At 36.5% G+C, this 22013-nt stretch overlaps 1 protein-coding gene across 4 annotated transcripts in view; it reads left to right on the top strand.

Moving 5' to 3' along the window:
* Positions 1–22013, top strand: part of LOC107680292 (serine/threonine-protein phosphatase 2B catalytic subunit alpha isoform-like) — a 45390-nt gene that overhangs the window by 8129 nt on the left and 15248 nt on the right. For all 4 annotated transcript variants that reach the window (XM_016476130.1, XM_016476132.1, XM_016476129.1 and 1 more), the window contains 3 exons: positions 17109–17309; positions 20966–21090; positions 21220–21331. In XM_016476130.1, the coding sequence (XP_016331616.1) occupies positions 17109–17309; positions 20966–21090; positions 21220–21331 (438 nt within the window). The remainder of the gene's footprint in view (positions 1–17108; positions 17310–20965; positions 21091–21219; positions 21332–22013) is intronic.

Here is a 22013-nt window from a genome sequence, read left to right as displayed (position 1 = left end):
TGTTTTGCTTGCTTGAGTGTTTCTGCATTATATGAGTGGCTTTGGAATATAAATCGCAGCACGTTTCAGATGAAAAAAACGCAACTTCTACTTCTGAAAATATCACAGTTAGGAGACTTATAACAAGTGGTTCCCTGTATTGTTACAGCAAAGCATGTGATTACAGTACTAAGCCGCTGCAATGGAAGCATGCCCAGGAGACTACAGGCTGTCATTAAGGCTAAGGGTTGCCCGACTAAGTATTGATAGTTGTGTAAATATTGTCATACTAACAGCTGTCTGAATAATTTTTGGTTGATTGTAATCCATTACATACCTTTCTATCAAAGTTATCTAACATTATCGAGCTGAATTTGTTCTGACACAGTTTAACTCTGAGTTCTTGTCATATTTCATTACCATTTTCTAAACTATAGCAAATAAACTGTGATAATGTGAGAAATGTTGTGTCTGAATACATTTTGGTTTGACTATCTATTTGATAAAAGAAGTTTTCCAACTAACATTATACATACTGTTTTGGTTTCTGTACCCAATATTTAAAAAATTTACAAATGCAATAAAAATATCGGTATCGGTACTCGGTATCGGCAAGTACCAAAAATAAAAGTATCGTATCGGGCGAGTACTGGAAAAAGTGGTATCGCTGCATCCCTACTTTTATTCATTTACGATACACAAAATGTGTACAAATTAAAATTGTACAGAAAACATTCACAATTACTTAATCATAACCAATACCAATTAGTTTCCGCTATTATTTTTACATTTACATGCCTCCAGCTTAGAAAGTCAGACTTTCTTGCTGGCTATTACAAAATTTTGTGGGTTTCATATGCATTAATTTTGCAAATACGATCATTCTTATGACTTAAATGCAGCATATTACAGTAAGTGCAGTCCAGCTTAAGTTTTTAAAATTTTTAATCCAATTTTCTATAGTTATCTTAATTCCTGGCAGTATGTTCAAGTAATTAGGCCAGAAAAAGTTGTGAAACATTGCAGCTGATAATACTCGCTTCATTTGTCACACTGGAAATGGAAGGTCACGTTGAGTACACTGCATTGGGGGATATAGTGCTCAGTGCATTGCATACTGCAGTACTCTGTTGTATACTGCACATTTTGGCAAATGTCGTAGGTCATCCAGGTAGTTCATGCATACAAAAAAATTAGTATGCTGTATGCAGAAATAGTAAAGCTAGTACTGTAGTATGAAGTATGTAGTATGCTGTTCCGAAAGTAGCCCATGTCACACACTTCAGTTCTGCTTTCATGCATGTGAGAATGCTTTTATCAAGGACCAAAGTGCTGGCCATCTAACCAGATACTGAGCTAATCAACTTCATCGCCCACCTGAATGATGCAACGGAGAGAGATAGCGAAAGAGAGACAATCTCGCATCAAATGCGGTGTACAGGACTGCAGGAAAAATGATGAAAACTGTTTCCTCCCACACAGATGCACAAACACACACAGACACACACATATGTTACGGGTCACTAGAGACGTTAACTTGAGCACACACACACACACACACACACACTGATACAAACAGATGTGTGTAATGGAGAACGCTCACAAGTCATCTGTGCCCTGGGCAGGTCCTCTGGCTAAAATCACACTCACCCCTAGCCTGTCATTCATCATCACTTTTTTTTTATATGTCATGGTTTCCTTTAAAGGAATAGTACAATTCTGACATTGTTTACTTGCTTACAAGCCTTTATGCTATGGCTGTACAAAATCATCATAAGTGGAGCGTGTGTAATGCACAAACAAATTAAATCTATTATGTGTGTTGCTAACAAAGTGAATATGAATAGACAGTGTTGATTGCGGCATTAAATTATATTATTTATATATAAATTATAATTATATTATACAGTATTTCAAACTGCGTTTTTACAGTGTTGCGCATTTGAACCAAACATACACAATTCTGTTGATCTTAGGAATGCAATGGCCAATCAGCGCCCGCTCCTAGAAAGCGCCCTCCAGTGCCCACTCCTCGAAAGCGCCCTCAAGAGTCCGCTCCTCCTGAGCGCCATCCTGTTCTCGTGTTCAGCCTAGAGGGGGCTCTCTGGCGTTTAAATAGTGTCAAATCTCGTGCATATAAAAACAAGACACGAGCACATGATATGAGCGCACAGAACAGTCTCCGTGAGAGAAAAATCATCCTCGCGAGGGAGCATTTCTGCACCGCGAGCGCACAGAACAGTATCCGCGTGCAAAAATGCGCTCTCGCGAGAACGGCGCTGAGTAGCGCTCGCTCGACCATCTCTACGCCTTCTCAACTGCTCAACCCCTGCTCGCTCGTCAAGTTGACTTTTGAGACTTTGGAGGCGGATATCAAATGTCAGATGTCTCCGCTCCTGTGATTGGTCATTTTCAACACATTACCGCTTGTTAAGTCATGACTAGGAATAGTTTTTTAAATTTTTTTTATTCAATAATTAGTCATGTATAAACCGCTCGCGGTGCAGAAATGCTCCCTCGCGAGGATGATTTTCCTCGCGTGGATACTGTTCTGTGCGCTCATATCATGTGCGCTCGTCTTGCTTTATATGCGTGAGATTTGACACTATTTAAACGCCATCGTTTCCGGGGTAACGGCTGCATTTAAATGAATTATTATTATTATTATTTCTGCAGTTTAGCGCCATCTGCTGTCAGAGAGTGGAAGTGCGCTTTCATCCAGAGCGTCTCTCACATGTTCCGCCATGTGCTTCTCGTCCGCGCTTGTTTACGTCAGAGTGCGCACGTGTCTTTCACGCAGCATACAGCTGTGTTGTGCATTTTGACCAGTTGATGGGAAAAGTATTCTTAAAATGCATTAAAAATTCTGAATAATTTGTAATATATAATTATTCACGGTATTTAGAAGTGCCCACGATAACAATACCGTGCATATTCATTACCGTGATATATCGCATTACCGAATACCGGCACAAGTCTAGCGCAGATTGACGTACAATGTAAGTAAGAGATTCATTTCACAGTGTATACAGTTTCAGTGATTATAACGATAGTTTTGTTTTTTGAGAGTGCTTAAACTCGCGATAGATCAGTGTTAGTGATAATGTCACTTTCTATATATAATTTATTCGCTGTTTGAATAACCGTGGAAAAGAAGCACAGTGCACAGGCTGTTGACAACAAAAGAAAAACATTAAGGGCTTCCACCAAAATAAAGGTTAGATGGTTTAAGATTTGAAAATGAAGAAACTGATACTTCCTTAAATATTAGTAATTTTACAGTTGTAAAAATTATTATAGTATTTTTCTTGAATGGTCATAGATATTTATTTCTTTATTTATTTCTTTATTTATCTGCAATCTTTATCCAAAAAAAACAAACATTACAATTACATTTTCTTCCCTAAATCGTGCAACCCTAAAAAGCTGTGCATTATTATTATTTTATTATTATTACTATTTTATAGTCATATATAATTACAAAAATTTGGGGCCAAATTGTGCTGCCCAACAAGCAAGAACAGCCACCTTGAAGCTTTATTATGATTGTTGTTGTTATATTTTATTGTTTTTTAATCACATTCATAATCACAGTTTTTTATCATAAAAATCACAATTAGATTTTTCCCCAAATTGTAATCCCTACCATATGCTGAATTTTTCAGCATAATTTTTCAGAATGTCTCCTTTTGTGTTTGACGAACAAAACATAACATACAGGTTTGTCTCGACATGAGGGTGAGTAAATAATGCCAGATTGTTCATTTTTGGCAGAACTACTCCTTTAAACTGACACTAGACCTGGATGAGAATGCAGCAGGGTGACTGCCAGGAAATTGTAGGATATTCAGAATCATTAGTGCACAACACAGGATGTGGACTGGGGTAAAAATATCATGCCGCCACATACAGATACCCATACGCAGATCCAAAACAGACTAAAGGTGAAACTGGGAGGAAGAGGAAGAGAGAAAGAATGCGAGACTAGATTTAGCCTCTTTAACATACATACTTTGGGTGTGAGTTTGGAGCACAGAGGACACAGTGGATAGCGCAGAGCTGAGACCTAATGAGGCCACGCGAAAGCAGGAACGCTTCTGTGATCCAGCAATCCAATAGAACAGTTCTCTCTACCATTTATCCTGTATTTACTGCTGCCTGAGTGGACGACCTCATCATTTCTGGCCTGTCAGTCAACCCAGCTCACTCTACTGATTGGTTCATCAGTCTGTTTGTCATCTCAAAGGCCCGCCTCCCACTTTTGTGCATGCGCAGATGGCCCCTTCATGTGTGAAGCATGCATTAATTGTGCAACATCAAACGGCGCTTGTAAAAATCCCTCCGTCAGAGGCTTGTGATGCTGTACCTTCTCTCGATCTGGGTCAGGCGCAAGTCTCCCTCTTATCCATCTCTTTAGTCAAGTTCCCATTCCTTCAGTCCCTTTTCTTTCTCTTGGTCTCATCTCTTTGCAGAATTCGGGGATTGTCAGAGTACGTGGCGGCTGTATCTTTGAAGCCCGCCTGTAGTAACAATACAACACTTCTGTCTGACACGCAGCAAAATGTGTCTACCATCGATTTTAGGTCTCAGGGGCTGAAACAGAGCTGTCCTGTGATTGTGTGATCACAGGATGATGTATTTCAGATTGTCAGCAGTTTAATTACAGGATGTTGTAGCTTGCACACGGGAAGTGCTTCTGGAATGGCACTGTGGGTGTCTGATGGTCTTCGGTTGCTACAGTTATATGCCGCTTGAAATATATATCCCCCCCCCCCACCTACAGTGAGTTCACTAATAATCCAGTACGGCTCCAGTACGACACTGCCATTCAAAAGTTTGGTATCAGTAGGATATTACGCTTTCAAAATAAGTCTCTTATGTTCACCAAGCCTGCATTTGTTTGATAAAAAATACAGTAAATACTGTAATGCTGTGAAATATTATTACAATTTAAAATAACTGTTTTCGGTTTTAATACATTTTAAAATGTAATTTATTCCTGTGATGCAAAGCTGAATTTGCAGCATCATTACTCCAGTCTTCAGTTATCAATTGTTATCAATGTTGAAAACAGTTGTTCTGGTTCATATTTTTGTGAAAACCATAGCACATTTTTTCATGATACTTAGAAAGTCCAAAATGACATTTAGTCATCATTTATTTGAAATTGAATCTATTGAACATTAGTGTATATTGATAAGAGGAGTTATTTATTTGCAAAAGTAACTTATTTTACCCAACTTATTTTTGGTTACCTAACCAAAAATTTCTGAACACATAACCCCAACAGTGTACGTGAGTGTTTTATAAAACAGCATTTCACACAGCTGCGTAATGGTACAGGAGGTTTGAAGTGGTTCTAATGCAGGTGTGTGCATTATAATCGCTGCAAAGCACTGTATTTTGTGCCAACTCAATACATATTGCTCATGCCCCTACTGGAGAATCATCAACAGGAGACTGCATAAAAAAAATTTCTGAAATGGTGGATGATGAGGCTGCAGCCATAAAGAATTTGTAGCTTACTGATTTCAAGGCCAGAGGAAAAGGAAAAAGCCTCTGCAGGAATAATAACACATGTAGAGATGTTAATCAGAGTCTCAGTTGGTTGTAGTTGGTCTCTCAGGTCCCTTAGGCCAAGGTATGTTTTTTTCTATCCAGCGTTCCTCTATTATTGCCACAAGGGGGGCTGTAGCCTATATATTTGTGTAAACATTCTTCTACAGTCATGTTTCTCATGTTTACTTGATTTCAAATGTTTTTACAAGCCGCCTTGCAGAGGATATGGCTTCCTATACTAATGTTCACAAAGCCCTGAGGGTTCGAAATCTTGTTTTCAAAAATGTGATATATTTTGACATAATACAGTCCAAAATTTCTAACACAATGGCAATTAAACAAACAGCAACAAAAAAAGCTATTTTACTATCCGAAAAAATCAGCAGGGTGCAAGAACAACAGCAGTAACTCAGTTTTAAAAAAAATTCAATAACTTTTTGTTTTCCAGCTTAAAATGTTGTTGCAGAGCTTACTCCAAGTGAATATTTTAGTTTAAAGGGGTTTGGCTGACAAAAAAACTCACTAGGCTTTTGTGCAAAAAAATCCCACATTGCACCATCTAACATCTGACCAGTGGTATTATGGAATAGTCGGTTTGAAATTGAATACTACATTGATGTGAAAAGCAAGATTCTTTGTAAACTTTTGCAGTAGTTGAATTAAAGGTAGGGTAGGCGATTTCGGAGAGGCTAGCAATAGCAAGCTAGTTTTGAAAGCATAAGATCCCACCATCACTGCAAATCACTCTCCAAAGCCACGCCTCCTCCAAAATAGATGAACGTGCTAAGGCAGACCAGAGGTTCACCAGCTACACGATGAGAGATGACGTTGGTGGAGGGTTAAATGCAACAATGTCAAATTACCTCATGTCTCATTCAATGGTGAAAAAACATTACAGTACAAAGTGCATAATATTACAATAATAACGCCTTCCATACTCACTCGGTCTGCAATAGCGCAATGGAACACGCTGATGATATATCATGTCTGTGCAAACATTTTATACTCCTACGCCTTCCACAGACAATACAAATACATATAAATACATTTAGATCACTTAACTTGATTGCTGTTGGGATGTGAAGAGACTTTCAACCAGCATAGCAAAAAATGTTTTTGAACCAAATCACCTACCGTGCCTACAGAGAAAACCGATTGTAAAAGAAGACAGCTTACACAAATGTCCGCTATAGCACTCCTAGTGGCAACACTGTGAATGCAGCATGTACCTGAGTTGTGAATTACACACTGACACATGTGAAATCAAGCTTAGCATTGCTAGAAGCGTCTACATTCATGTACTTCAGAGTATGTTTCGACCTAAAACCCTTAAAAAAGCACAATCTAGCATCCAGCCAACAGTATTACAGTACAGTCAGTTTGAACTTCCCACATTGTTGTGAAAAGCAATATTCTTTGTAAACTTTTGTTGACAGAACTTTAGTTAGTGTGTAATGTTGATGTTGAGCATAAACATTGTCTGCAAAGTTACGAAGTTCAATGCAAAGGGAGATATTTTCTTTTAAAGAAATCGCTGTTTAAGGACTATACAAAAAACGGCTGGTAGGGACTACAACGAGCTTCTTCCTGGGTTTGTGAATTCACTAACTCCGATGTTTACATAAACCCCACCCCCGGTAACACGCAACTACCCGTAATGGTAAGGGGGTGTGACGTTTCCGGAAAACGTGCACTAGGCGGTTAGCGAATCACAAACACACTGAGCCCACTAACCAATCAGAGCCCATTGCATATTTCTGAGGGAGGGGCTTCATAGAACCAGGAACTCAACAGACCATTTTGACGAGAACGGAAACAGCGGTGTAGATTAAAGGTAAAATATGTGAAAATAATTTGTTGTTTTTTTTTAAACGAAGCATGAACACATGTTACACTGCACCCCATAAACACAATCAAGCTTTCAAAAAAGCTGATCAACCACCCCTTTAAAAGAGAAAAACAGTTGTAGAAGAAGAGAGCTTATGTGAATGTCCACTATAGCGCTCCTACTGGCAACACTGAGAATGCAGTATGTAGTTGAGTTGTGAATTGTGCGCTGACAAATTGACACATGTGAAATCAATTTTAGCATAGCTAGAAGCATCCAGATTGTTGTTTCGACCTAAAATACTTTAAAAAATAATCATGTTTAGCTAATGTGAATCTTTATGATAAAACGCTAGTCTTTGAAGACGGCTTGTTTTGAGAGGGTGTGCTCATTGCGTTTCTCCATGTGGAGAGGTGAAACCCTGCGCTAGTGTACCAATGCTTTCTCCTCCACAGCAGGGCTTCACACTCGAAGGCAAACCTTTGTGAGTGTCTTCCTGTAAGTGAGGGTCAGGACGGGACGAGGGCAGGAGTGAACAGTCAGGGAGGAGAGTGAAGGAAAAGTGAGAGAGAGAGAGAGAGAGAGAAAGAGTGAGAGAGGCTCTAGCACAGCTGTGACCTGAATGAGTCCCTCCCCTCGTACCTCTGGGGTCCGGGAACAAGCACGAGCCTGTCAGCGGCCTACTTTCCCAAAGTATGATTCTAGGCCATTATCTGTGTTACCACTGGTGGGGCTCCAGCAGGCTCAGCGGATCCGCAGAACAATCCTTTTCATGGAGGGCTGGCCGTTTGTAAGTGTTACTCTGAGAGGTGTACCTTGCAGGAGGGAGTCAAGGTGAGGTCGACTACTGGGAGCAGGAGGACAGAGAAAGAGACAGAAAAAATAGCAAGGAGATAAAGGGAGGGAGATTGTCAACCAAACTACTGCACATTGTGGCTGGACTACTGTTCATTACATCATTTTTTTCATTTTTACACTCTTAAAAATAAAGGTTCTTTATTGGCATAGATGGCTACATGAAGAACATCCTTTAACACCCATGGAACCTTTCCATTACACAAAATGTTCTTTATAGTGGAAAAATGTTCTTAGTGCTAAAAAAAAGGTTCTTTTAAGTACTGTTCACTGAAAGTTTCTTCACTGAAAGTTTCTTTGGGGAACCAAAGTGGTTCTTCTAAGGCATCATGACAACAACAAAAAACTGTTTGGAAGAGTATATGTAATTATGTGTCTAATTAGTGAGTATTTTGAAGAGAAAAGCAGTGAAACCAGTTAAAAAGAATATCCTGGGTCATCTCTATTGACATCAAGAACAATAACTATAATGAAAACTATATTAACATCCACATACATGCACGATAGTGTTTATTGTAAGCACGCTACCATTATGTAATCTGCTGCTTTAAATGCTTTACTGCTTTGATTGCCTGTCAATGTTTTTATCATTCATCAGCTGGGAAAAAATGTTCTGTCATTATTGTTATAGCTATGGTGTGGATTCTATGGTGTGGTAGCTATTCTCAAAGAATTAGAATAATTTTTAAAACTTTATAGTTACAGTTATCATCCTTAGTGTTAATGGGTCTTGTTACTGTTACTCACATTTAAAGGGACAGTTCACTCAAAAATGAACATTCTGTCATTTATTATAAAAGCACTTCAGCCACACAAACATGTATGAATGACATTGCATTGGATACAGCAACAATGGACCCCCATCAACAAACAAATATATGTATATTTTTGAAAGTATCTTTATTTGTGTTCCACAGATGAAAGACATTCATTTGGAATGACATGAGGGTGAGGAAATGATGACAGAATTTTAATTTTTGAGTGTGAACTGTGCCTTTAAGGTTAGTATTCAACCTTGACCAATCCCTAAGCTCTCTAACTAATCAGTTGCGAGCCACTGTCATCTCTGTCAATATACTGTCGCATTCCTCAGAGTCAACAACTGACTTGTTATTTCAGCACAATTTTAGCTGAAATAACAAGTTAAGTAACAAGTTTAACTGCCATACAGTGGCCTCTTATGTCTCCTGTCTCTTTGCTCACCAATGCTGCTGGATTGAAAATTACAATAAAAACAGTATTGTAAAATATTACAATTTAAAATAATTATTTTGTGTCATAATATTGTTAAGATATTGTAAAATGTAATTTACTTCTGTGATGCAATGTTGAATTTTCAGCAGCCATTACTCCAGTCTTCAGTGTCACACGATTCTTCAAAAGAACAGAATTTATTTGAAATAGTAAAATCATTTATAATGCTACAAAAGATTTCTCTCACTTATGATCAGTTCACATTCTACTGAACCCAAACTTTATATTTACATTTACATTTAGTCATTTAGCAGACGCTTTTATGCAAAGCGAATGTGTCTAATTAGTGAGTATTTTGAAGAGAAAAGCAGTGAAACCAGTTAAAAAGAATATCCTGGGTCATCTCTATTGACATCAAGAACAATAACTATAATGAAAACTATATTAACATCCACATACATGCACGATAGTGTTTATTGTAAGCACGCTACCATTATGTAATCTGCTGCTTTAAATGCTTTACTGCTTTGATTGCCTGTCAATGTTTTTATCATTCATCAGCTGGGAAAAAATGTTCTGTCATTATTGTTATAGCTATGGTGTGGATTCTATGGTGTGGTAGCTATTCTCAAAGAATTAGAATAATTTTTAAAACTTTATAGTTACAGTTATCATCCTTAGTGTTAATGGGTCTTGTTACTGTTACTCACATTTAAAGGGACAGTTCACTCAAAAATGAACATTCTGTCATTTATTATAAAAGCACTTCAGCCACACAAACATGTATGAATGACATTGCATTGGATACAGCAACAATGGACCCCCATCAACAAACAAATATATGTATATTTTTGAAAGTATCTTTATTTGTGTTCCACAGATGAAAGACATTCATTTGGAATGACATGAGGGTGAGGAAATGATGACAGAATTTTAATTTTTGAGTGTGAACTGTGCCTTTAAGGTTAGTATTCAACCTTGACCAATCCCTAAGCTCTCTAACTAATCAGTTGCGAGCCACTGTCATCTCTGTCAATATACTGTCGCATTCCTCAGAGTCAACAACTGACTTGTTATTTCAGCACAATTTTAGCTGAAATAACAAGTTAAGTAACAAGTTTAACTGCCATACAGTGGCCTCTTATGTCTCCTGTCTCTTTGCTCACCAATGCTGCTGGATTGAAAATTACAATAAAAACAGTATTGTAAAATATTACAATTTAAAATAATTATTTTGTGTCATAATATTGTTAAGATATTGTAAAATGTAATTTACTTCTGTGATGCAATGTTGAATTTTCAGCAGCCATTACTCCAGTCTTCAGTGTCACACGATTCTTCAAAAGAACAGAATTTATTTGAAATAGTAAAATCATTTATAATGCTACAAAAGATTTCTCTCACTTATGATCAGTTCACATTCTACTGAACCCAAACTTTATATTTACATTTACATTTAGTCATTTAGCAGACGCTTTTATGCAAAGCGACTTACAAATGAGGACAATGGAAGCAATCAAAATCAACAAGAGAGCAATGAAATGGAAGTGCTATAACAAGTCTCAGTTAGCTTAACGCAGTACACATAGCAAGGTTTTTTTGTTGTTGTTTTTTTAAGAGAACAAGCAGTTTGTAAATGAATTGAGTGCAAGTCTAAAAGGGGCAAGTTTTTTTTAAAAGAATAGAATTAGAATAGAGAGTGCTAGAGTTAGAGGGTCAAATAAAGATGGAAGAAATGTGTTTTTAGCCGATTCTTGAAGATGGCTAAGGACTCGGTGCTCGGATTGAGTTGGGCAGGTCATGCACCAGGAGGAAACACTTAATTTAAAAGTCCGTGAAAGTGATTACGTGACTTTAAATGGTATAACAAAAAAATCAAACCAGCTAATCAATTTTGCTATCGACATGTTCCACTAATGCTTGACAACCACAATACTAATCCTAAAAATACTAAAACTAAAAATAGTTTTGTATCTTAAAGGTGACATATTTTATTCTCATTTAAGTGCTTTAATCAGGTCCCCAGTGCATCTACCAACCAAGGAAACGTGAAAAAGATTAACCCAGTTACTTTGTTTTAGGAAGCCTTTTTGTGCAAGCGTCAGAGAAAACGAGCGAGTCTGATTTCGCTCCCCTGGTGACGAGGCAAAGGAATATCATTATAATATTACCGCGTCTTAATCTGTAAGTTTCCACCCACGGCGCCGTTATTGTGTTTTCGCAAGTGACAACGGTGTACTAGTTCTAATGCCATGGCGAAAGTTTGAGCAAAACATGCTAACTATGCTGTCATTGGCTGCACAGATGAGCAGCTCTATTCTGGAAAAGGGGGCGGGGAGCAGCAGCTCGTTTGCATTTAAAGAGACAGGCACGAAAAACAGCGTGTTTCTGCTTCCACTCAAAATAAGCATTTTCAAAATGATATAATAAATGATCTGTGTAGTATTTTGAACTGAAGCTTCACAGACACATTCTGGGGACACCAGGGACTTATATTACATATTGTAAAAAGGGGCATAATATGTCTCCTTTAATATAGAACAGTGTATTTTCTGTTATTATCAGAACAGTACTATCTATAGAACATGAAAACATGGAACAGGATTCAGGAACAACAGCAAGCTCAGTTAAAAATAAAAAAATAAATACATTTTGGTTGCCAGCTGAAAGTGTTGCTGCTTCTGACAGGATGAAAAATGGTACTACAGCAAACAAACAGTTACATCTTTCTCATAAAACTTGAAGTACCAAGTGGCACTGTTCATAAACCGCAAACTGGATGTCTGCCGTGGGACAGATTCATACACAGACAAGTTTTTGATCTCCATTTCCGCTTACACAATTGCAAGCTAGTTAGATGAATTTTTAATTAAGCTTCAGACAATAATAATAGCTCAGATTGAACCACATGATGCTTTTTTGTACTTTTTAAAGCTTTTTACAGCCATTGGTCACTAAATGTTTTTATTGTATGGAAAAGAGCAACGTACACATTCAGCAAAACATCTCCTTTTCTGATCAATAGAAGTTATACAGGTTTTGACATAAGAGTGAGTAAATGATGACAATTTGGGTGTTCCCAGATACCAAACTCTGCAAAAAATCTGAGAAATATCAGTCAGAAATTAGATGTGAGCAGTCAGAGATGTTTTTTGTTTGCTTGTGAGTGAATTTTAAGCTTTTGTGAGTGTATTTGTATGTGCATTTGAGTGAGAGAGAGGGATCAGTGTGTGTGTGTGTGTTTGGTGTGGTGCTTGTTTTTTTCAGTCCCTAGTAGATGCAGAAGGAGTCTCAGCATCTGTCTCAGCAGCTGGAGGGTATCACACACACACACACACACACATGCTCTCACACGTGGGTCAGTTATCCTGACCTCAAATTGCTGCTGCTTGTCCTGCCTTGACCTGTTCCATCACACGCACACACACATGCGGAGAGCGTACAGGCTGTGAAAGTGCTAGAAGGATGTTTGACAGAGAGAAGAAAATAAAAGCGCAGCAAGTATTCATGAAATGCTGATATGAACGTTCCATGCCAGAGGTCAAAGGTCAACACCAATGCTGACACAGAGCAGATGGCAGCTCTGTACTGGCATTGCTGATCACAACATGCAAAAAAATGTGGGTAGTTGACATGAAATACGTGTCCTATTTTAGGCAGCATTTTGCTTAGTTTTATAATTATTTTATAGTTTTTTTTATTGTTTTGCATGTTTTTAAAAACCTGTTTTATTAATTAGAGGCACTACTTGTAATATTTAAAATTTTAAAAATAGATTTTTTTTTCACTGCAGGACTATTTAAAATAAACTACTAAAGCCAAAAAAAAATCTTTTTTGAACCTTTTTCTTTTTAATTCTTAAAATTAATATGCATTTTATATTCTGCACATTATAATGTAGTGATACTTGATTTAACTAAATTCAGCATTTAATATATTTTAATCAATTGAGGGATTACATGGAATATGTGACCCTGGACCGCAAAACCAGTCTTAAGTCGCTGGGGTATATTTGTAGCAAAATACATTGTATGGGTCAAAATTATTGATTTTTCTTTTATGCCAAAAATCATTAGAATATTAAGTAAAGATCATGTTCCATGAAGATATTTTATAAATTTCCTACTGTAAATATATCAAAACGTAATTTTTGATTAGTAATATGCATTACTAAGAACTTCATTTGGACAACTTTAAAGGCGATTTTCTCAATATTTTGATTTTTTTTTTGCACCCTCAGATTCCAGATTTTTAAATAGTTGTATCTCAGCCAAATATTGTCCTATCCTAACAAACCATACATCAATGGAAAGTTTATTTATTATAGTTTTATAGTTTCACTTCAGAAACATTTAAAATGAAATACTGAAGCCAAAAAAGTGATTACAAATAGTGACAATTTTATAACCCTAAAGTTAATCCCTAAAATCTTTATTTTATTTTTTGTTTTAATCTCAGTATTAATATTCATTTTCATTCTGTACATTATAATGTTGTAATGTCAAAAATTCACTAAATTCAGCTTTTAAAATGGTTGATATAATTTTTGTGTGTTTTGATTTTAGACATAATTTCATATCATTTTTATAAATGTAATAATTTTTTAAATAATTCATATTCATATAGGTTCATATTCATAGGTTCATGGACACATTAAATGTCAACTATACTCGTGTGTTTATTGTTTAGGCTTGTGCTGCTTCTCTGCAACAGTCATGTTTATATTTAGCTCACATTGTTTTGCACGGGTTCGTTCCACTCTTCGATCAATGATTCATGGCGTTTCATTTCATTGTTGTGGTTCATAATCCAACATGTTTATTTACATAGAAACGCCTGTGAAAAGATGCACCACATGTGTGTTTATTGACATGAGAGGGCGTGTGAGGCCCGTCACTATGACTGTGTCCATGACAACAGTAATTATGCTCATGTTCAGAAAGAGGACAGCGTACAGTATGTGCTTATTCAGAAGTAACCTATGCAAACATCTGTACTGTAAAGGTGTGTGTTTGTGTTGCTGCAAGTGTTTTAGGTACCCAGAGGAAAATGTTGTTGCTCAGAGTTTGTTTGTTCTCAGTTCTTATGACCATTTCATTCAAGTTTGTTTTTCCTATAGTTTCTTAGGTGAAATCAAAATAGATACAAATGAGACAATTGTTGACATGGAGTAAGATTACAGAGCTAAAATTATTGAGGACAGCAGCTCAATTTATTCAGAAGAATGTGATGAGAAATATGTGAGTTGATACTGAATCTCCTTTGATTCATTCACTCTCTGTTTTCATTAAACAATTGAGACATTAAAGAGATGTCCTTTCCTATGAGTATTTTCAAGTATATTTGAAAAATATTTGCAATTGCATGCACGTCTGGCTTTGCACGAGTCGTGCTTATTTCTTTTCAATTCTCGTGAGCGTGTGTGTGCGTTTATCACGTGCATGTGAATGCTTTTGGAGTCGGCTGTGTGTGTGTGTGTGTGTGTGTGTGTGAGTGCAGTGCATTTGCCCGAGGAGACAGTATTATGTAAGAGATCTCTGCTGCATACTGCACTTCAATAATGCACTCATACTGCTAAATAAAGGCACACACACACTCATACTGTACACACATACAATAACAAATCATATACAAAGTAGATCAGATTCCCAGGACACTCATTGTAGATCTTGTCCTAACAAACTGTGCCTAGCAAAATGTCATCATGTTCTTATCAGCAGGAAAGAAGAAAATCACAATGTTTCTCCTAGACTAGATTGCGATTAAATGGAGAATAAACGGAGATTTAAATGCAGACTCTCCTGCGTCCCAGTCTCTCCTGAGAAAAAAGGTCCCTAATATCTCTTTTGGAGGTTTTAGAAATAATCTTCAGACTATGTGTTCTCAGACTATGCTCATATTTGACCAGAATCATGCTCAGATGCCAACTCAGAGAAAGTGGTACTTATAGGTTGCTCTTTCATAGCTCATGAGACTTAATCAGTCTTGGAGGAATTTTATGCAAAATGCTTGAGTTTGTATTTAAATCTTGACCCATGGAGACACATGATGAGAAATATCTGAGAAGCAGCAGACAAAACACTCATTTGCTCTCTGTTTATTTAATCAAGAAACAACTGAGATATTAAAGCGATTTCATTTTTGATGTTCTGCAATCAAAAGTCAGAGATTTCAATGAACTCAAACATTTCTCAACAAATTAATCCCCATTCATTTATAGCTCTATACTTTTTCGGTCAACCTTTCTCTGTCTCATTTGTGTCTCTTTTTTATTGCTCCCAAGGAATTTAAGAAGAATCCTCTGAGACAAAGTTGACAATTTAGCATGCTTGAAAACTCAGTTAAGTTATCTGAGCAGCAGAAGAGCAACATTTGGGCAATAAAACTTTTCTCTATGTACAGTATGATCTGATGTTCTGCATCATGGAAGTGACTGTTCCTTTGTTTCTAAAATATGTAAATGTTATCTGACTGAATTCATCTTCACAGTTATTGTTTTGGCTGCTGCAGCACATCTGTGCGGCTCAAAAGCTTGAATACAGGCTGAAAAATAAGTTTCTGAAAACACATTTTTTGGATGTGGAAATGGGTTAGCATGTGGGCTGCTATGACTCAGTGTATGTGTGTGTGATGCGCTTCACTGGTGGCATGCCAACCTCTGGCTGCTGTTGCCCGGTAACACTTTGCCACAGTTTTGCTCTCATTTCACCTTTTTACAGACTTTTTGTCTTTTTCTCTATATCTATTTTTCCCCTTTCATCATAGTTTCTGGCATATTATCTAATGTGGAAATGATAATAAACCAGTATCACTATTGTTTTATTGGGATTACTTGCCTGTCCTGTCCTGTCCTTTTCCCTCTTTGTAATAGATAAAAACTCTAGAGTTTCTGTGTGGTTTTAGAAAGTATTTATAAAATATATTTCCCTGAAAATATTTTTTTTCTTTGATAAAATCTGGAAGAATTTGATGAGAAATATTTAGCAAGTTGACTTAAACTTAAAAATTTAAGGCAGCACAAACACTTTTTTTAAGTAAATTTTTTTTTACAGTGCTGTAAAAAAAATTTTTTTCAAGTTAAAAGTTAAAAGAAAATACTATTTCAGTCTTTCTATCTCAATTTCTTTCTCAATCACCAATTTCTGATTGAAAATTGTTTCAAAGTAAATTCTACACCATTTTTTTCAGTGTATAAGTAATCTGTTTAAAAATTTTGGTCAGTGTGTGTTTTACTGTGTAATTAGTACATTAACATTTACCAGTATGCATGATTAATAAGTATGTTGGCCCACCCTCAAGTCTTTATAATATTTTGGTCTTTAAATATGATTCGATCCTTCCTTCATTGTAAATGAATGGGATTTTTTACCTGTTTTGTTCCGCTTCTGGATTAGAGTATTATTTATCAATATTATTTTTGTAGATTGTGTTGGTGGATATTCCTGAGTTGTCTATCTTCTAAATAATGCAGTCAGTCTGGTTTCTCATCCACATGTTCCTCACAAAGTCATCTGGAGGTGTTTCATTGAGTATGACTAATGCATTCTGGCCTGAACGCTAGCTGAATTCAGGAATAAAGTTTGCTCTGCATTCTGGATGTGTCACTACAATGGAAGTTTTTTTGTAATCTTGTTCCCTTTTGGTTTTCTACACCATTTTTTCTCAGTTCTTTTCTGTGTCCTTCTCTCTGCAGCGGTGCCGTTCCCGCTGAGCCACAGGTTAACCATGCGAGAGGTGTTCGACTGTGAGGGGAAACCGCGTGTGGACCTGCTGAAGGCTCACCTCACTAAAGAGGGTCGCTTGGAGGAGCCTGTCGCCCTGCGTATCATCAATGAGGGGGCCGCCATCCTCCGCCAGGAGAAGACCATGCTGGACATAGAGGCCCCTGTCACAGGTTACTGATACAGACATCTGTGACAAGAAAACAGGGCATGATCTGTAGATAAAAACAGAACCAGTTATTAACAGATATGTTCATTGAAGGTTATTTTCTTCTCTAAAGGAACAAAGTTTGGTCAAAAGTTTGTAATTAATACAATTTTTGAAAGAAGTCTCTTATGCTCACCAAGTCTGCATTTATTTGATTAAAAACACAGTAAAAACAGTAATATTGTAAAATATTATTACAATTTAAATGAAATGTTTTATATTTGAATATATTTTAAAATGTCACTTATTCCTATGATACAAGTTGAATTTTCAGCAGCCAGTCGTCAGTGTCACATGATCCTTCAGAAATCATTATCTGATTCTAATAGGATTATCTGATTTGCTGCTCAATTATTATTGGTGCTTAATTTGCTTAAAAATAATCAAGTCTTTGGACATGGTAGCTGGTTTTTGGCTGGATGGTCAAGATGGTCATTAGCTGGTCTACCAGCTGCCATGTTCTAAAAACCAGCTTGAAGCTGGTTTTTAGAACACAGCAGATGTTCTACCAGCTTGTACCAGCTAATACCAGCTAATAACCAGGTATGTTCCAAAACACAGCTTAATCTGGGTTAGAATATCCTAACTGAGATGTAAGTGACATAATTGGATCACTACATAGGCTGCAACTCAATGCATCACACAAGTAGCTCTCCACACGTGGGACTCAGCTCATAATTGATTCCAGTATGCTTAGAGTTTGACATTAGCATGTTGCTAAGCTTGCAACTTGATACTCGAATTGCAATAAAAATACAGCATGCATAAATACAGGGTGTAATAGTATATTTTTTATTAAATTAAATATAAATCGCCAGTTCATGCCATCTTGTATTTATTGTTTACTCTGAGCATAATACAATGCATTCAGGGATTGCCTTCATCACAAAGAATATGTGTGATGCTGCATTAAATTTGTCCATAAATAAGGCATCCTAGAAAGTAGCATAATTCAAAATCTACTGAGTTGATAATCCCAAAATGCATTGTGATGAGCTCTTTGAAAATTTGGCAGAGATGTGTGAAATGTAATATTGAATTGAAATATACACATATTTTATTCATTACTAAAAATATTAATATCTAATAAAATTGCAGTATTTAATGTAATGGGTTAGTATTTTAATGTAATTTAATGGTTTGGTACTACTTTAAGATATGAATACTGTCAGGGATTCATCACAGTCACTTCAGTCACCATCCAGAATAATTACCCGATCACAGTCACCTGAGTTCTGATCACCCGCACCTGCTGTCACCAATCAAGCCACACTACAAATACACACACAGCACAGTCACTCACTGTCCGGTCTACCGTTCACTCCTACGAACTGCTCTGGACTCTCTCTCCCAAATTCTCCTAGAACGAATTACCTGCTGTTCCTCCCGCGATCCTCCAACGACTCCTTGGAAACTCTTCCACGATCTCCAATGTAACCGGCATCCGATCCTCACCATCAGAACTCAGATAAGCACCCTGGAACCATTCACTGTGTTGACACTCACCTGCCTTTAACTCACCTATTCCAGTCATCCCCTTACCCAGTCAATAAACCATCCTGATTTGCACTTACCTGTTGTGTCTGGCCTTGCTTTGTGACAAATACTTTTATTCAAAAGTGACAGTATATACATTTATCATGTTACAAAAGATTTTTTTAATGTTCTTTTGAACGTCCTATTCATTAAAGAATCTGTTTTCAACATTGATAATAAGAAGTGTTTCTTGAGCAGAAAATCATGGATCATGTGACTAAAGACTGGAGTAATGATGATGCTTTGCATCACAGAAATATAAATTACATTTTAAAATATATTAAAATATAAAACATTTGTTTTAAATTATAATAATAATTCACAATATTACTGTTTTTATTGTATTATTGATTAAATAAATGCAGCCTTGGGAACCATACGAGAAAATTAACTTCCCAACCCCAAACTTTCAAACAGTAGTGTGTTTTTTTTTTTTTTATGACAACCAAAATTTAATATGGCTGAATATTTACCTTTATATACATACATAATTTTGAACAAAAGAAATTATTATATTCACGTTCTAGAGTAAAATAAGAGATATTGTGTCCTTTGTGATTTAATTTAGTCATGTATCAGATGATAAAAAGATACATACACAAATATATGAGCATACTACAATATGAACATGTATCTCTAAGTTTAAGATATGCATGCGCACGTACTTATGCAATTACACTACATACTGATGAATTTTATAACAGAAAGAGGTTATCACTCTTGCCCTAATAAAGTAGAAAACTTTTGAAAATACAGGCTGTAAAGACGTTGGGGAATACATGACATTGTTAGGAGAGGTCAGATAATGAACTGCACCTTGTGACCTTAATTTCCCATGAGTCAAAGTGAGGTTCAGCACTGGCAGCAGGTCTGATGCAGGATGAAGATGTTGCTCCTCAGCTATGAAAATGCTATCATTTAGGAAGCAGAGAAGCTGAACACTTTTCCTGCTCTCGCTGGCCTCACATCTGAGACTGAGCCTCTACCTCTCCCTCTCTCCCAGCATGCATTTCTGAACCCTCATCAGCTGCTGGCCTGGTGAATTTCACACACAGGAGTCATTAAACATTAATGGCTCGCTGGGTAACAGGTTTAATTCCCTGGAACCCATTACAGAGAGAGCTGGTTAGCTTTGTGTGCTTTCAGTCATTCAGACCTCGTGGCTTTTAACCCTTTGACCTCCCATTGGGAACACACACTCACATGTGAATAGCTCCAATTAGACGTCTGCATTAGATATAAAACAACACTCACCTTCTCTTCAGTCTCTTTCTCTATCTTTCTCTTTTTCTCTCTCACACACGCACACACACGTTTCAGTCAGGATGGTGATCAGCTTTCTCCTTCTCATCTTAATGTACAAGATGTTTATTGGATGGTTTCAAACAGATTTCATCTATTGGATTTTGTCATCATAGCTGGGAACAAGTGCTGGCAAAATAACCATACTTTGTATATCAGACAATAAATGCAAGAGCCATTTTGATTTTCTAATCTTGCTAGCTACTAATAGGACCTACTAAAAATGAGGTAAATTATTTTTAAAAATCCAGTTTCTCCACAATGTGTGCTTACATATGTTTGTGACAGCGCAAATACTTATTGTGTGACTTTTAACTCATATAAAGATGACTTTTAGGATGACAGCTCACTTTAAACTTTAAATTTATTTATTTAAAAAATATATTGTAAATTATTAAACATTTTATTAAATCAATAAATTATAACTGTAATCCTAAAATACTTTTTTTTTTTTTTTAATTAAAAAAAAAAAATCTTTCAGTCGAAACATAAGATGAAAGTTTTAATATCTGCCTTTGATTTTCACTGATAACTAACTGTATGCCAGTGACATCACTGATATATTTGCATACTGAATTGTTTTTTACATCAGGGTTTATTAAATGAAAATTAAACTATAGTTAGGAAGTCTCAATTAATCCCTCTCTCTTTCTATATTTGTTTACAACTCCTCAAACTGTCATTCTGCTAAAACCTTCCCACTATTTTAACTCTATTCGTTTATTGTTTTGCAAGCACTATTGTTTCCTTCAGCTAGTCCCAATTTTTTTTGTATTGTTGCAGTGTGCGGGGATATTCACGGGCAGTTCTTCGACCTGATGAAGTTATTTGAGGTTGGCGGGTCTCCTGCGACAACGAGGTACTTGTTTCTAGGGGACTATGTGGACCGAGGGTACTTCAGTATTGAGGTGAGTATGTCCTAAGGTTTTTTCCACCCTGCTTAGGGACATGAGTTTGTAGTACACACCACCTTTGCCTAAATATCTTGATGTGGTCTGTGAAAGTATCTCTCTTTTTGTCTAAATTCTGTCCTTCAGTGTGTCCTTTACCTCTGGTCGCTGAAAATCCTCTACCCAAAGACGCTGTTTCTGCTGCGGGGAAACCATGAATGTAGACATTTGACTGAATATTTCACTTTCAAACAAGAATGTGAGTACTGACACGAGGAAAACTCTGTCTTTTCAGTAATGATGTCTCTACACTTACATTTAAGGTGTGAAACTATACATTTCTTATAAATACAACAGTTCACCTCACCTCTCCTCTGATGGAGGTCTTTTTCTGGAGCAGTCTCTTGTCAGACAGAAAGAGAGATGCAGAGAGAGAAAGAGGGAGTATGATTAGCAGAAAATTAATTTGCCTGTTAATGTTAGGCCCAGGGAGCCTGTGAGTGTGATTTCCCTGATGAGGGGAGTGAGGAGGAGTGGGTGCCCTCCTTTACCATCTGCTGACTGACAGAACACACACACACACACACACACACACACACACACTTATATCTAAATTGTGACACACCATACAACTAAATTGAGTTTAAAATAAAGGTAAATAATAATACTAATAAAGTAAATCATTTAAAACAATTACTCAAAAATAAAAAATCTCTTTATTTACTCATCCTCATGTTTGTGACTGAAAGTTAAGTCATTATTCAATAATAATCTTCCTCTCTACATGAAGTCAGAAATTCCATTAGCATGATATAAAATATATAAATATTAAAAATAATTATTTTAATTAGATACAACTGAATGATTAAATATAAAATAAAAAATATGTGTATGTATACTATACATGCATACATACACACACACACACACACACACACATA

This window comes from Sinocyclocheilus anshuiensis, unplaced genomic scaffold, assembly GCF_001515605.1.
Source record: "Sinocyclocheilus anshuiensis isolate Anshui unplaced genomic scaffold, SAMN03320099.WGS_v1.1 scaffold1438, whole genome shotgun sequence".
Classification (NCBI taxonomy): domain Eukaryota; kingdom Metazoa; phylum Chordata; class Actinopteri; order Cypriniformes; family Cyprinidae; genus Sinocyclocheilus; species Sinocyclocheilus anshuiensis.
This window is presented reverse-complemented; position numbering and strand designations above follow the sequence as displayed.